The sequence below is a fragment of the Terrapene carolina genome, unplaced genomic scaffold (genome assembly GCF_002925995.2).
Source record: "Terrapene carolina triunguis isolate 2854851 unplaced genomic scaffold, T_m_triunguis-2.0 Scaffold112, whole genome shotgun sequence".
Classification (NCBI taxonomy): domain Eukaryota; kingdom Metazoa; phylum Chordata; order Testudines; family Emydidae; genus Terrapene; species Terrapene triunguis.
In genome coordinates this window covers 4951308-4965086 of record NW_020664463.1, presented here as the reverse complement: position 1 = coordinate 4965086, position 13779 = coordinate 4951308, and the positions used below count along the sequence as shown (strand labels likewise).

The window sequence follows — 13779 nt, the reverse complement described above, 5'->3', positions numbered from 1 at the left end:
CAAAATCTACAAAGTAAAGAAAAATAATTGATTTTTTCAGTTATTTCATTTACAGCAAAATTAGGTGCTTCTTACAACTAGAGCCAGTTGAAAATTTTCCAATAGAACAGTTTGGAAAATGTTGATTCAATGAAATTGAAACATTTTGTAGGAACATATTGATTTCATCAACATTTTCAACTGAAATGATTTGTTTTGATAAGGTGGAAATATTTCATTTTCATAAAGTTAACATATTTTGTTTCAGTAAAACATTTTGACCTTATAGTTTCAAGTTTATATCATATTATCATTTATAAAAACAATATAATATAAAAGTAAAAATATTATGACATTTATATTATGAATTATAATGTAATATAAAATAAAAGTTGAAATTATGTCAAAACAAAATGTTTTGATAAGGTTGTTTTGATGTTTCCTAAACAAAATATTTTGAATTTTTCATTTCACAGTAAAAATCTTGAAATATCAACTTTTTGTTCCAATTCAGGATGAAAGCAAAACTTGAAATGCTGGAGTTTCTGATGGAACAAAAATTCCATTTTATGACCAGCTCTACTTACAACATCAGTAGGCACAACATTTTCAGTTGGAAATATGATTTTCAAGTTGAGTGTCCCTGAGGACACAGAGGAAAAAGAGGGTTTGGGCCTTCCATCTAGATATTCACTGGCAGGCCAGAGTTCAGAAAACTACACTAGCTTCTTACTGTACTGTGCAGAGCCTTACAACTATGCAAAGTCCTTTTGACTTCAATGGGACTCAGTACAGGTGGATCTGTGGGCAGGACTTGGGCCTTCCAGTGTAGTATTTGGAATGCAGTTACTGTGCCAGAAACCATATTCAAGCCATTTAAAAATTACAAACAGTTACAATTAACCATGCCAAACAGGATTTTCCTTCATTGGTTAATTAATGGAATTGGTTGTGTGTGTCATTGATAAGCAGGTTCATATAAGGTAGTTAAATATAAATCATATGTGCACCTAGCTGCCCTTGTCATTGACTATGTGTTTATTCTGGTTTTTCATTCTGAGCAGTGTTATTGTTTTGTTCAGGACATTCTGCAAGTTGATTTTAAAAGATGCTGTCCTGATTCATGCAACATGATTCATGGATGTAAGTGGATTTTCTAAATACGTGATTCTCTTTCCACATCAGAAGAACTTGATAAATATTCATTGCTCTTTGAGTTAGCTTCTTTGTTCATAGGAACACTTTCTTGCCCTCCATTATCTGTGGATTTGGGGTCCCTTGCTTGGTACCGTTTCTTCACCATTGTATAAAACAGGAAAGCTAAGAAGTAGGATGGTAGTCTGAAACCTGCTACTAGGCCAAGGTAGGTATACCTGTGAAGGGAGAAGACAAAAGGCAGTTCTCCTGATATAAACGAACTTCAAAAGAACTGCAAGTACTAACATTACTTATAAACAGATCTTTTCAGGAATAGTACAAAAATAAAAAATGCACAGTAGTCCCTGAACTCTTTAATACAATAGTTTAGGAGACAAAATCTAAAACAACTTTGTGAGTGGTGCTATAAAGTGGACATTTTCACTGTTTACACTATGATTTATGCCTTTGAAAAATATGTGTACAGTAATAATCGATCATTTTTCCTCTACTCCTGCTGAATTTGTACAAGCTTCTGGGGGCCAGGATTCCTGCAGTAACTGTAAGTGTCATGGGATCCCTAGTCCTGGCTACTCAGCATAAAAATAAAAATACTCCAGAAATGTGTGGCCATCAAGAGTTGCATGAAGTAAAACAAATGTGAAAAAACGGTTGCTTTGAGTATTCTTCAGGCAGATATTTTTTGGTTGTGCTTAACAAGCATTTCTCTACAATGTATATGGCCTCAGCTGCCCAATAGCATGTTTTTTTCATTTGTTCACACAATAAACATGGTCAATAAAGTGAAATTGGCAGTCTTCCCAATATGCATGGTAGGCAATGTGAATTTGGATGTCTTTTCTATTCCTGCTCGTGAATCACACAATGACTATGGATTTCTGAGCTGGTCCAAAGTGTAGAATGTATATCCATTATTCAGGAAAGACTCAGTCATTGATGTCAATGAGAGTTTTGCCTGAATGAGTAAGGACTGTATAGAGTACTGAGAAGAAACTTTAGGATTTGGCCCCAAGATTAGTTAATGTGAAGATTTCTTGACATTTGAGATTTTGTACTGATCTATATGAAGGTGAAGCCAACATTAGATGACCAGGGCCAGAGCATCGAATAATTTAGAGTCCTGATGCAGAAAGGAAACTCACGACCACTCTGTGTTTTGATTTAACTTACCTGTATTCATCAGAATCATATATCCTACAAGCTCCTCGGTGCCCACAGCTTCCACTTCCCCATTTCAAGCATGTCCTGTCTATTAATGCACCAAAATAAATCGGGGCTGGAATTCCGGCTGCAATAAAACATTCAAAAATATATCACTATGTCATATTATGAGGCACGACTTTAGAAAATATAATAGCATTTTCATACTAAGTTCCAACCCTGCCCTGTGCTGTAGTGATGCTCTAGGTGGGCAGTGGGTTATAGGGAGTCGCTTCCTCCCTTTATAGAAATTGGACAGGATCCTTCAGAATAGTGAGCTGGTTGACCACTTTTGGTGCTGTTTGGAGCGCCACAGTGACATGGTCTGACAGCTGAGGGCCTGGCCAGGCTATCAGCCTGTGGTGACACACATGGCGTTCTCCAGCATGTCTTAGCTCAGCAGTTCCCAAACTGTTCTGTAAAGCACGGGTGGTTTGCAGCTCAATCGCTGCAGCAGTTTTCAGGACTTAGTGGTCCATGGACCTCATGCTGACCCTCTACACTGGGGTGAAATTCATCTTATGAGCCTGGCACTCCTCTTTGTTTCCTACTGAAAAAAGTATGGGGGGGGAAGACGGGGAGAGGGGTAGATGAAACCAAGTGCAAAAGTAGATGGTAGGCAAAATTGTCAACGCTGCTTCAGGCCCAGATTTTAAAGGTGTTTAGCCATTACCCCACACAGTAAAGTATAACTCAGGCACCTAAGTCACAATTTCAAAAGTAACTTAGGCACTTAGGGGCTAAATTCACAAAGGATTTAGGTGCTGTGATACTGAATGTGGCAATGCCTAACTTTTAGGCCCCTAGAAAATCATTGGAACAACACTGTGATTCACAAAGACCTGAGTTGGGCGCCTAGGCTCCTGTACAATGCATGGGGAGAGTCTGGTGTCTTAGAATGCGATTCATATAAGCCAGCATGCTAGGTGGGGAGCTAGCCAATGGGAGATGTTGCCAAGATGGGTGTGTGCTAAGCCCCATCCCTCTCACAGAGAGACTGAAACCCATAGCAGAATACCCCTTATTCAGTGGTTACTGTTCAAATCCTTTCTGCCCCTTCAGTAGAAGGAGGGATTGAATCCACATCTCCCACCTGGTAGGTCAGTGCTCTAACTGCTGGGCTAAAAGGCATAAGGTGGGCACCATCTTCTCCTCTGGTGGCCAGATTTTAAATGGGACTTAGCTCCTCTTTTGAAAATAGGCTTTAGGTACTTTTGAAAAGTTTACTCAATGTAATTATTTGTTCAAAATAGAACAAAACATTTACTGCACTGAGGACAGCTAAAAATGCATGCACACGTTCCTAAAATAACTGTCCCAGATGCTATATATGCCCCTGGGATTTTGTTTCTCTGAATAGGATGAGAGTTGGTCTGTGCCTTGCAAATGAGTGGGGCAATGGTACTTGGCATAATCTTTGTATTAAACTGTAGTTCAGGCTATGAAAAAGCTTAGAAATCCTTGTGACTGGCCAATGGAAGAGCGAGATGCATCTGCCATTGCACCCTCCACTCCGGCTTGCTCTGCCCTATGCTGCCCTTTACCCCCCTAAAATAATTTTAAAAAATAATATTCATGGTGTGAAATCCTGGCCCTGTTACAATCAATGGGAATTTTGGCATCAACTTTAATAATGCCAGGATTCCAACCCTGTACTGAACCATGTTTGTGCCAGCTTTTTTTCTGCATTAAAATATTGCACTCCTATATAGGAAAACACAGTTTTAAACTAAAAGGCGTGTATTCTCTGTGTATTCTATCCAGAGGGCCACAGGTATATATTCTGTTCTTATGAGAGCATCTAGGATCTGCTTCTGCAGGTCCAGTTCTAACTTCTATGGCCCTAAACAAACTGGGAGTGTGGACTTTTCTAATCAGATATAGCTTGGTCTGAAACCTAGAAAACCATTATGACACTTATTCTTACATATTTATTCATTTTTGGATAGTGCTCTAGGCACCTGTCCCATGAATTAAAAATCACACAATCAAACAAAGAATTGCCTATAACTATATCCACCTCAGCCCATGGGTGCAGGAACAATTTGTATAGTGGGGGTGCTGGGAGCCACTGAACCAAACTGTAAACGTAAGAACGGCCCTACTGGGTCAGACCAAAGGTCCATCTAGCCCAGTATCCTGTCTACTGACAGTGGCCAGTGCCAGGTGCCCCAGAGGGAATGAACAGAACAGGTAATCATCAAGTGATCCATCCCCTGTCTCCCATTCCCAGCTTCTGGTAAACAGAGGCTAGGGACACCATCCCTGCCCTGGATGGAAACCACTTCAAGCCAGGGGGTGTTGCCGCACCCCTAGTTCCAACACCTATGCCTCAGCCCACTCCCTCCTCATCTGCCTTGGAGGAGAGAGAGAAAACATAGGTTATTATAGCATGTCTGGAACATTCTGGCTCTGAGGGACCAATGAGGGGATTAAATTCCAAAATGGAGGACCCTTCACAGATAACAACCTGCCAGCAGTTCCCTCTTGTTTATATTAAGGGAGCTCCAATTTGACTCTCTCTTCTGATCTCAACTATGGCAGTATGTCACAGGGCGAGAGGCCATCTTCCAGGCAACCAGGGCCCTAACCTTTTATGGCTCATTATAGGTTAACACCAACACCTTGAATTCCACCCAGAAGCTTATTGGAAGCCAGTGCAGATTGTGGAGCACTGGCCTGATGTGCAATTCCACTTCATGTGCAATTCCACTTAATAAGCAGGCTGCAGCATCCACAATAGCATCAGCTTCTGAATGGTGCCAGGATGCAGGCCCATACATAGCGCATTACAGCAATCTCATCTTGAGGTGAGGCATGGGTAATTGTGGCAAGGTCCAAATCAGAGAGGAAAGGTTGTTTTGCCAGGTGCAGTTGCAAAGATGTGCTCTTGGCCACATCTTGGACATCCAGGAGCAGCCCAAAATCTAGCACGGGGACTGTCTTTAAGTTCTTTGTTTGCACAGTGCCTAGCACAACAGGGTCCTGCTTGATGGCTGAGGCTCAGCAGTACAGTACTATTACTACTACCACTAGTACTATTAATAATACAGTGGAGTCACAGCTTACGCGGGGGGTTAGGTTCTAAATTCAGCGCATAAGGCGAAAATCGCGTATAGTCAAAATTACCCTTGAAAATCATTTAAATCTCCCATAAAGTACAGTATACTGTACATGATTTTGTGTATACAATCCTGTACAGTAATATGTATAAATGTATAATGTATACAGTAATGTACAGTATATAATAAAGAGTACATATGCAAAATATAATTTTACAGTACTGTATTTTTAATTACAGGGGGTAATTACAGGGGGTCGTCAGGGCTTGATGTCAATACAGGAAACGGAGGTGACGGAGAGCTTGGGTGATGGAGAGCGAGTCGTAAACAAAGTTGTTGGCTCTGGTTCAGCTCGAGAAGTTGATTGTGTAGGCTCATCTGCTGCTGGCTGTTTTTCCTTGAAAAACATAGTGATCGGCAACTGTCGCTGTTGTCTCTTGAGCTGCTCAAACATTCTTGATACAGTCTCAAATCGTCCGTAATACTACGTTTGATTTTGAGGCTTCGTTCCATAGAGGGATCGTATTCAGAAATTAAATCATTCAAGTGTTTCGCTGCTTGGAACACTTCAGCAAATTTACGAAGATTGCTGGCTCTTCCTGTTCGTCGTCATCATCTTCATCTTCTGTAGATGATTTTATCAGTTCCTCTAACTCTTCGTTAGTCACTGTTTCTCTATGGCTCTCAATTAATTCTTCAATTTCTTCCTCAAGGATGTCGATGAAGCCATCATCACCCAGTTGCCTGGCCACCTGAACAATGCGTTTCACTTCTTTGTCAATGGTCGGGAAACCCTTAAAATCATTCACACATTCTTTCCATAGGTTTCGCCAACATGCATTGACTGTTTCAGGCTTGATTGCATCCATTACCTGTTTAATATAAGTGATGCAATCGGCAATGTTGAAGGACTTCCAACACTCCATCACATTAAGATTGGGATCAGCACCCATAATGCTACTTATCCGTGAGAACGTAAGCCTCGTGTACATAGCCTTGAAACAGCAAATCACACCTTGGTCGAGAGGTTGGAGGATGGAGGTGGTATTGGGGGGGAGAAGGACGACTTCAACATCGTTATGTGCAAACCGGAGTGCCACAGGGGGCCAGGAGCATTGTCTACAATCAGCAACACTTTAAAGTCAAGTCCTTTCTCTTCGAGGTACCACTTGACCTCCGGAACGAAACACTTGTGGAACCAATCCAGAAATAATGCTGCTGTCACCCAAGCCTTTTTATTTGATTGCCAGAACAGAGGCAGGAGATTTTTGTTCTTGCCTTTTAGGGCACGGGGATTTGTAGCCCTGTAGAGCAAGCCTGGCTTTATTAAATGCCCAGCCTCATTGCCACAAAACAACACAGTCACATGGTCTTTAGCTGCTTTGAAGCCAGGGGCTTGTCTTTCTGATTTCAAAATGTAAGTGCGGTTGGGCATTTTTTTCCAGAAGAGCCCAGTCTCGTCAGCATTAAAAACTTGTTCTGGAAGATAGACCTTTTCTTCTATGTTTTCTTTAATTGTTCGGCGTAGGCTTTTGCTGCCTCTTCATTGGCAGATGCAGTTTCACCAGGAGTCTGCACGTTTTTGAGGTTGAAACGGTTCCTAAAACTGTTAAGCGAACCTTGGCTGGCTTTGAATTCCTTCTCATCAGAAGGCTGTCCCTCTTTGGCAGGAGGTTTGAACAGCGCGTAGAGGCTAAGAGCCTTTTCTCGCAACGTGTTGCCATCGATAGGCACATGTTTACGATTCATGTCTTCCAACCATAAGTTTAATGCCTTTTCAGTCTTCACTAAAGTCTTATCATGCACCTGACTCGTCACCTTAGCAGTTACTGGAGCACTTGATGCCACGGCTTGATGAATTTCTCTCTCTTGAATCTTGATGGCACGGATGCTAGATTCGTTGCGGCCATATTTACGCGCCACGTTGGAGACTGACATACCGTCTCTCAATAAGTCCAACACAGCCAGTTTTTCCTCCAGCGTTGGAACAGATCGCTGTTTCTTCGGTTGAGCACCAGATGAAGTAGTTGGCTTGCATTTAGGGGCCATGTTGTACAAAAAATACGTATCTTTAAACACTAGAATCACACTCAGCGCGGCGAGATGCTCACACTATGAGAGGCACGCAGGAACTGAGACCAACTGAGGGAACAGCAGATTCACGTCTCCCATCTCACGCTCACTCCGGGGCATATGCTCATTGGGTGGAATCGCCCGCACTATTTACAGGTATCTTGTTGTTTTTCTTTTTTTTGCCGAGCGCGTATAGTTGAATTCACGTAAGTTAAATGCACGTATGATGCGACTCGCCTGTAATAGCACTGCCAAATTGTGCATCTGTTTTGCAAATGCACTTGGTGCCATTTAAAGCCACGCAGACACTCAAAGGTATCTAAAAAACTCAAATAGTTTAGTCAGAATAATTTATCTTACCTAGGGCTCTCATAATGAGTGTGTACAGACCAACTGCAAGAGATTTCAGCTCTGGGTGAACACACCTAAAAATAGATAGATGTAAGTCACAATAATAGGTCTCCATAATACCTAGACGTCCTCATTAAAATGTATTATTTCCCCACAGAATTATTATTCTTAATGACAAAATACAAAACTTCAGAAGGAAGCTGTCTCATACATTTGCCAAAAACACATTAAATGACGTGGGAAAAGTGAACTAATCAATTGCTCTCCATTGAATATTCACTGGGAAGTCAATGTACAGCACATAATTAGTGAGGTGAATCTATATGAAATATTGGCACCTTCTCCCCATGTTTTGCAGAATTGGGTGTCCCTAAATACCCGTTCTACTGCCTTTTCATTATGGGCTTTATGAACTGATGGGGACTATGATATTGCCCTAGGGCAAAGCTTCTAGAAATGGCATAATTGGGGCAGCATCTTGTAACATAGTAATGCCATTCCCAAAGGCTGAGTTTTGAAGAGCCACATTCTTAGCAAAGATGCAAAGCAACATGCCACTCAAATTGGTGTATAACTAATTTCCAAGAGATTAAGCTAAACTGCTGCCACAGGGGAATCTGACAAGGGTTTTGAGTTAATTATATATCCAATGTGTGTTGGATCCCTTTAAAGTTATTGTCATGAAAAACCACCTTCTTAAACAATAATTATTTCTGCATATTATATTAGCACCTCTTTCTGCATATTCATCTATGACAAAATAATTTTTAGAACTCCTATTAGCATTCCCACTGATTTTGCTTCCAAATTGCCTTCGGATTTCATAGTGACCAAACTTTCTCACTACCAAGCTTTTTATCCATCTCCTATTTCACATAAAGAAACAGTGTCAACAAAACATGTTTCAGCTGGACTTTCTTTTGTTCTTCAGTCTACTTATACAAACTACAACCATTTGTGTTTGTAGCTCCTAATCACAGAAACACATCTAATTGTTTTCTGTGCTACAAACACAAAATTCAGATGTAAAAGCCAACGCGGGTCAGCTTAATAGCAACAGGGAGAAACTGACTGTAACGTATGAACGTAATAGTTAAATTTGGTGGTAGTGCACACCAACCGTTTTAATTCTTCATAATTAAAAATGGATTCAGAGAAGACAGCAGTAAAAGAGTGCTAGATTTCAAGAAAGTTAGGGTAATTTGGGGAAATTAAGTCCCCCATTATGGGAAAAGCCCTTACTGATATTAAAAAAATTATTTTGGTTTCACTTACCTAAACATAACCATGTATAAAGGGGTGCCTCCTAAAGCATAGAAAAAGGCACTTATAACTTGTAATACTGTATAATAAATAAACTTTCTTGAGCAGTCATCACTTTTTGGACATTGTCCCAAAATTACAGAGGTATTTCCTGATTGTGAAGCTGTAATTTCCATGCAGCTGCAGTTATGATACACCTAAAAGACACAATTTTGATTTGTCGGTATATCATTAATTCAATATGGCATACAGCATTAAAATACAAGCAAAACCTCACATGAAAATATGACCCAGGTAAACACCCCAGGAGCATCTAACCAGCTCTTGTTTGCATTTCTCAGAGGTTTCAACAGTCAGTAATTTCTTTCCTATGTGTCATGTACTTCTTGTACATGGTAGGTTGCAAGGCTGCTACCAGCAGGTCAAGCTTCTGTATCAATTATAGACTGACTACCAGGGCCGTCCCTGGGGTGGGCAGGGCCTGGGATATTAGAAACTCGGCGCCTATCTGCCGGGGGGTGCTTCGCCCAGGCCCTGCCCCACTCCACCCCTTCCCCCAAGGCCCCACTCCAGCCCCGCCTCCTCCATGCCTCTTCCCCACCCAGTTCTTCCCCCTCCCCTGAGTGTGCTGCACCCTTGCTCCTCCCCCCTCCCCCACAGTGCCTCCTGACGCCGCGAAACATCTGATCTGTGGAAGGCGGTAAGAGGCAGGAGGCCCGCTGGTGGGCAGGAGGTGCTGGGGAAAGGGGGAGGATCTGGTGGGGGGGCTCCTGCTCGCCCCTACCCTCCGCTCGCCTCCCTGTTTGCCTCCTCACCCCACTCGCCCGCTTGCCTCACCACCCCACCCTCCTCCTGCGGGCCCCCCCAAAGCACGGGGCCCGGGGTGGTCGCCCCGATTCGCCGTACCCTAGGGACGGCTCTGCTGACTACAGAGTTTATTTCTCAGAGATACACAGGTGTCTTCACCATAGAATCCTTTAATGCTCTGCCAGGTATGGCTAAGGTTAGCTTAAATAAGGTATTTTACACACAGCACCACCTAATGGCTTAATCATATAATGCCGTTTAGTATTCCATTACAATATGAGCTCTACTGTGAGCCAGGAATCTCTCTCTAAAGAAACATTGTTAACATTTAAGAGCTGGATTTTGTAATCAGATCTGGCCCCATTTGCACCAGTCCCTTGTCTACCTCAGGTGTAGGGGCATGTCAGGGGCAGGAAGGGGTGTGACGAGCTGCTAGAAAGTAGCTCTAATTCTCATCAAGGCCACAGCTGGACCTAAGAATCAGAAAACTGCAACTGGCTCTCTAAGACCTTTCTCCATTCCCTCCCCCCACCATGTCAAAACAGAGATCAAGTGAAGCAGAGAATCTATCCCTGTATCTCCCAACCCTTTCATTCCAGCCTTGACAAAGCGCCTCAATTTGAGGTAAGTTGTCCCAGGACAAGTCGCAGTGTATATCTGTGCAGCACATTTACCTTAGAGCAGCGGCTTTCAAACTTTTTGAGCTGAGTCCTGCCTTTGAGTTAAAATTTTTGGTTGTGTCCCCCCAACCCAGACAAAAATAGACACAATACCCACCCCTTGGGTTTTCAGGGTGGGGGAAGGTGCATGCGACAGTCTTTGGGGCAGAGCCCATGCTGGGCATGGAGGCTGTCGGGATGTTGTCACTGACTCACAGGCTGGGTGGCCTACTGAGGTGAGTCAAGGGGTGAAGGTGGCGCTCCCTCCCCAAGCCCTTCTGCGCGGGGACTGGTCCGAGTCACCAGGCATCGTTTCCTGAGCTGCCTGGCATTGCCACTTGCCCCCCGAACATTCCTCTGCAAACTCCTGGGGGGGGTGCACCCCACAGTTTGAAAACCTCTGCCCTAGAGATTGCACATGGGCAACTACCTCAGTGTAGTTACACTGGTGGCTAAAAACCTCAATGTAGCCAAGACCTGATTTACAAAAGGCAAACAAACGGAGGTCTGCCTTTAGGCAATGTGTAACACTCGTCAGTGTGTGTTGTGTGTTCCCCTCAGTGCCCAATGTGAGTTTGTTACAGCCCCCAGATACAGAGCCTGGCTCTTTTGTTCAAGCTGCAGAGACTCAAGCATCTAGCTCTGGAAGTCTGTGGTTCTCAGTGATCCTCACACATGCATGACCGTTCCTCTTGCTCTGCAATCGATTTGATCTTTTCTAAATATACATCACTAATATACCAATGTTCTTAAGCAAAAAAGATGGGGAAAAACTGAGTAAGGCTCTTACTTTGTTCTTCCCGTGTCCTGTCGAATCCTTGCATCCAGCAAGACAAGCTGACATGTACGTGATTCCATTGTCTCCACAGACAGGATTCCACTGCTTCGTGGCACATTTGCAGTCAGAGTTGCAGACAGAAAATAAGGTGGTTTCATGACGTGCAACTGGTTTGCTTACGAGGTAAATTTAGAAAGGCATAACATTGTTTTATTACAAAATCCATGTTTCAATTAAACATTAAAGGACAATATCACAAATTTGTCTTTCACTCCTACTTGATACCCTCATTATTATAGAACTAAACTAATATTCCAGATAAACAAGCTTAAATTGTTCCTATTCTTGTAACATTGATCTTGTGGCCTCAGCTTCCATCCCATGTACATTGAAATACAGATGACTACTGGGTTATGAAAAATTCTATGACAAAGAAAGGGATTTCTGCCCATAGTAGCCCAGAAAAATCAGACCTTTAGTTCTAAGACACAGTGAAATTCTTGACACTATCTGTGTCCAGTCCCACCATTCTAGCTGCCTAAAACCACACACCCTAAAACTGTTATTCATTTTATACATGAATCACACTGACACAGTTATTCAATTAAGACCCATACCCCAAACTGATATAATTATAAAGCCCCCCCAAAAAGTAGCAGTAAGTAACTTTCAAACAAAGTATATCGATATAAAAAAAGAAGGCTACATTCTCATCTGGTGTAAATCAATCTAGCTCCATTACAATTTATACAAATTTAGAATCTGACATTTTCTAATGCGATAAATCCTTCAATATTTGTGGAAGATACACTAAGTACTACAATGGTGTGTTTTTATTCAATCATGACAAAACATTATGCAGTTTGTAATGCTTCTCTGCTACTAGAGAAAGGAAACATGCTGTATATTACATAAGATGTATACATACCCATCATAAGATACTGTCAGTCCTGCCACTACATGGTTCTCACAGCCCACAAAAAAGTATGAGAGGCTTATGAGAAAAGCCATCAGTGACATTCCAAATCCAAATTTTGTAGCTCCAATCATGCCCATTTTGTATTTCTTCATTATGAGCCCTCCTAAAAAAATCCCAATGCTTACAGCAGGTAAAGCAGTTACTCCTGCAATAAAAGAGAGAGGAGGGATACTGGAGAGGTGTAGTCACATTCTGTCACACATAACAGATTTAACACATGAGCTGATTGAAATTGGTGAAAATTTTCATAACATGCTGCCTGAAAAATTTCATCAATTTATTTCATGTCTCAAAATACCATGACGTTTCAAGGGCCCAAGAATCTCCCCTAATACTTTTGCCAATGAACTTGTGAAAAATACATCTAGATCTATGTAATTAAGGACCAAACTCTGTCCCAACTCGTGCAGCGTCATGAGAGGGTAAGGGCGCATAAGGCACCTCCTTATGCCCTTGTGTTGACTACCTGTACCACAGGTTGCAGCATGGAAGAGGAAGTTGGATCCAGAGAAGTGCTAGATTTTCCCTCCCACTGGAAGGAGCATTGGTTTTGTCCGCTCCAAAGTATCAGCCAGAATAGCTGCACCAACATGTTGGGTGACATGCACTGCACCATGCAGAGACCCACTGTGGAGTACCACCCATTCAGGGCAGTGGAGACACCAGGAGGCAGACAGTGGCAGATGTCTACCCTAGCAACTGTATATGTATATGTTTAGTAAATGTTTTGTTTTGTTTAACTGTGTGTTGGTCCTCCTTCCTAATGATGAACTGAAGGTGCTTTTTCATTCTTGACAGGGCCGAAAGCTTCCTACTTCATTTAATGGAATGGTGTGTAAAAATCTGGTGTCATCATAATGTCAATAGTTTTGAATCCCCCCAAGGTTCAAAAATACCTTAAGTCACACAATTACACAGAAGGGATAGGGAACCACTACCATTTTTCAACTTAGCAGATGTCCAAAACATAGAAAAGGGGTCAATCAATCTTTTAAAGGCTTTATTAGACATGTTGAAAATCGAAACCAAAGAACAGTAACAAACAAAAAGGGAACATACTAGCAATAACAGACTAGGGCAGTACCCAGTACAGAAACACCCCCTTCTTGCCTTGCCAAAGCTTTAAGAATTTCAACTGTACCAGGGACTAGTGCCCTATAACAGTCCTTAGTTGCACTTAACTCTGCTGACAATAAAAAGTCTAAAAGCACAATGCAATACTTTCCCCATCAAAGCAAACAGTCATAAGCTCATTAAAAAGTTTAAGTGCTCCAAATAAGCGAGGTCTCTAAAGAAGTGTGAATGGTGTAGACAAAAACATTGCTCAATGAGCTCATAATGACTCAGTTGTCACCCTCCACAACACAAACCCAGCCCCAAGGTGATAAGAGGTGCCCTGCTAATTGTCATTAATGTGTGCAATGTCACATGAATGAATGGCTAATGACCTTTGGCTACACGGGAACAAAA

The 13779-nt window shown here is 42.1% G+C and overlaps 1 protein-coding gene across 1 annotated transcript in view; it reads right to left on the bottom strand.

Annotated features, from left to right (window-relative positions):
* Positions 1–350: 350 nt before the first annotated feature.
* The window catches only part of LOC112108934 (solute carrier organic anion transporter family member 1B3-like), a 40994-nt gene continuing 27565 nt past the window's right edge, over positions 351–13779 (bottom strand). Inside the window, exons 10-15 of the mRNA XM_024203248.3 lie at positions 12259–12454; positions 11343–11505; positions 9099–9283; positions 7833–7897; positions 2308–2425; positions 351–1352 (exon numbers count right to left, since the gene is read on the bottom strand). Of these exons, the coding sequence (XP_024059016.2) occupies positions 1136–1352; positions 2308–2425; positions 7833–7897; positions 9099–9283; positions 11343–11505; positions 12259–12454 (944 nt within the window). The 3' untranslated portion in view covers positions 351–1135. The remainder of the gene's footprint in view (positions 1353–2307; positions 2426–7832; positions 7898–9098; positions 9284–11342; positions 11506–12258; positions 12455–13779) is intronic.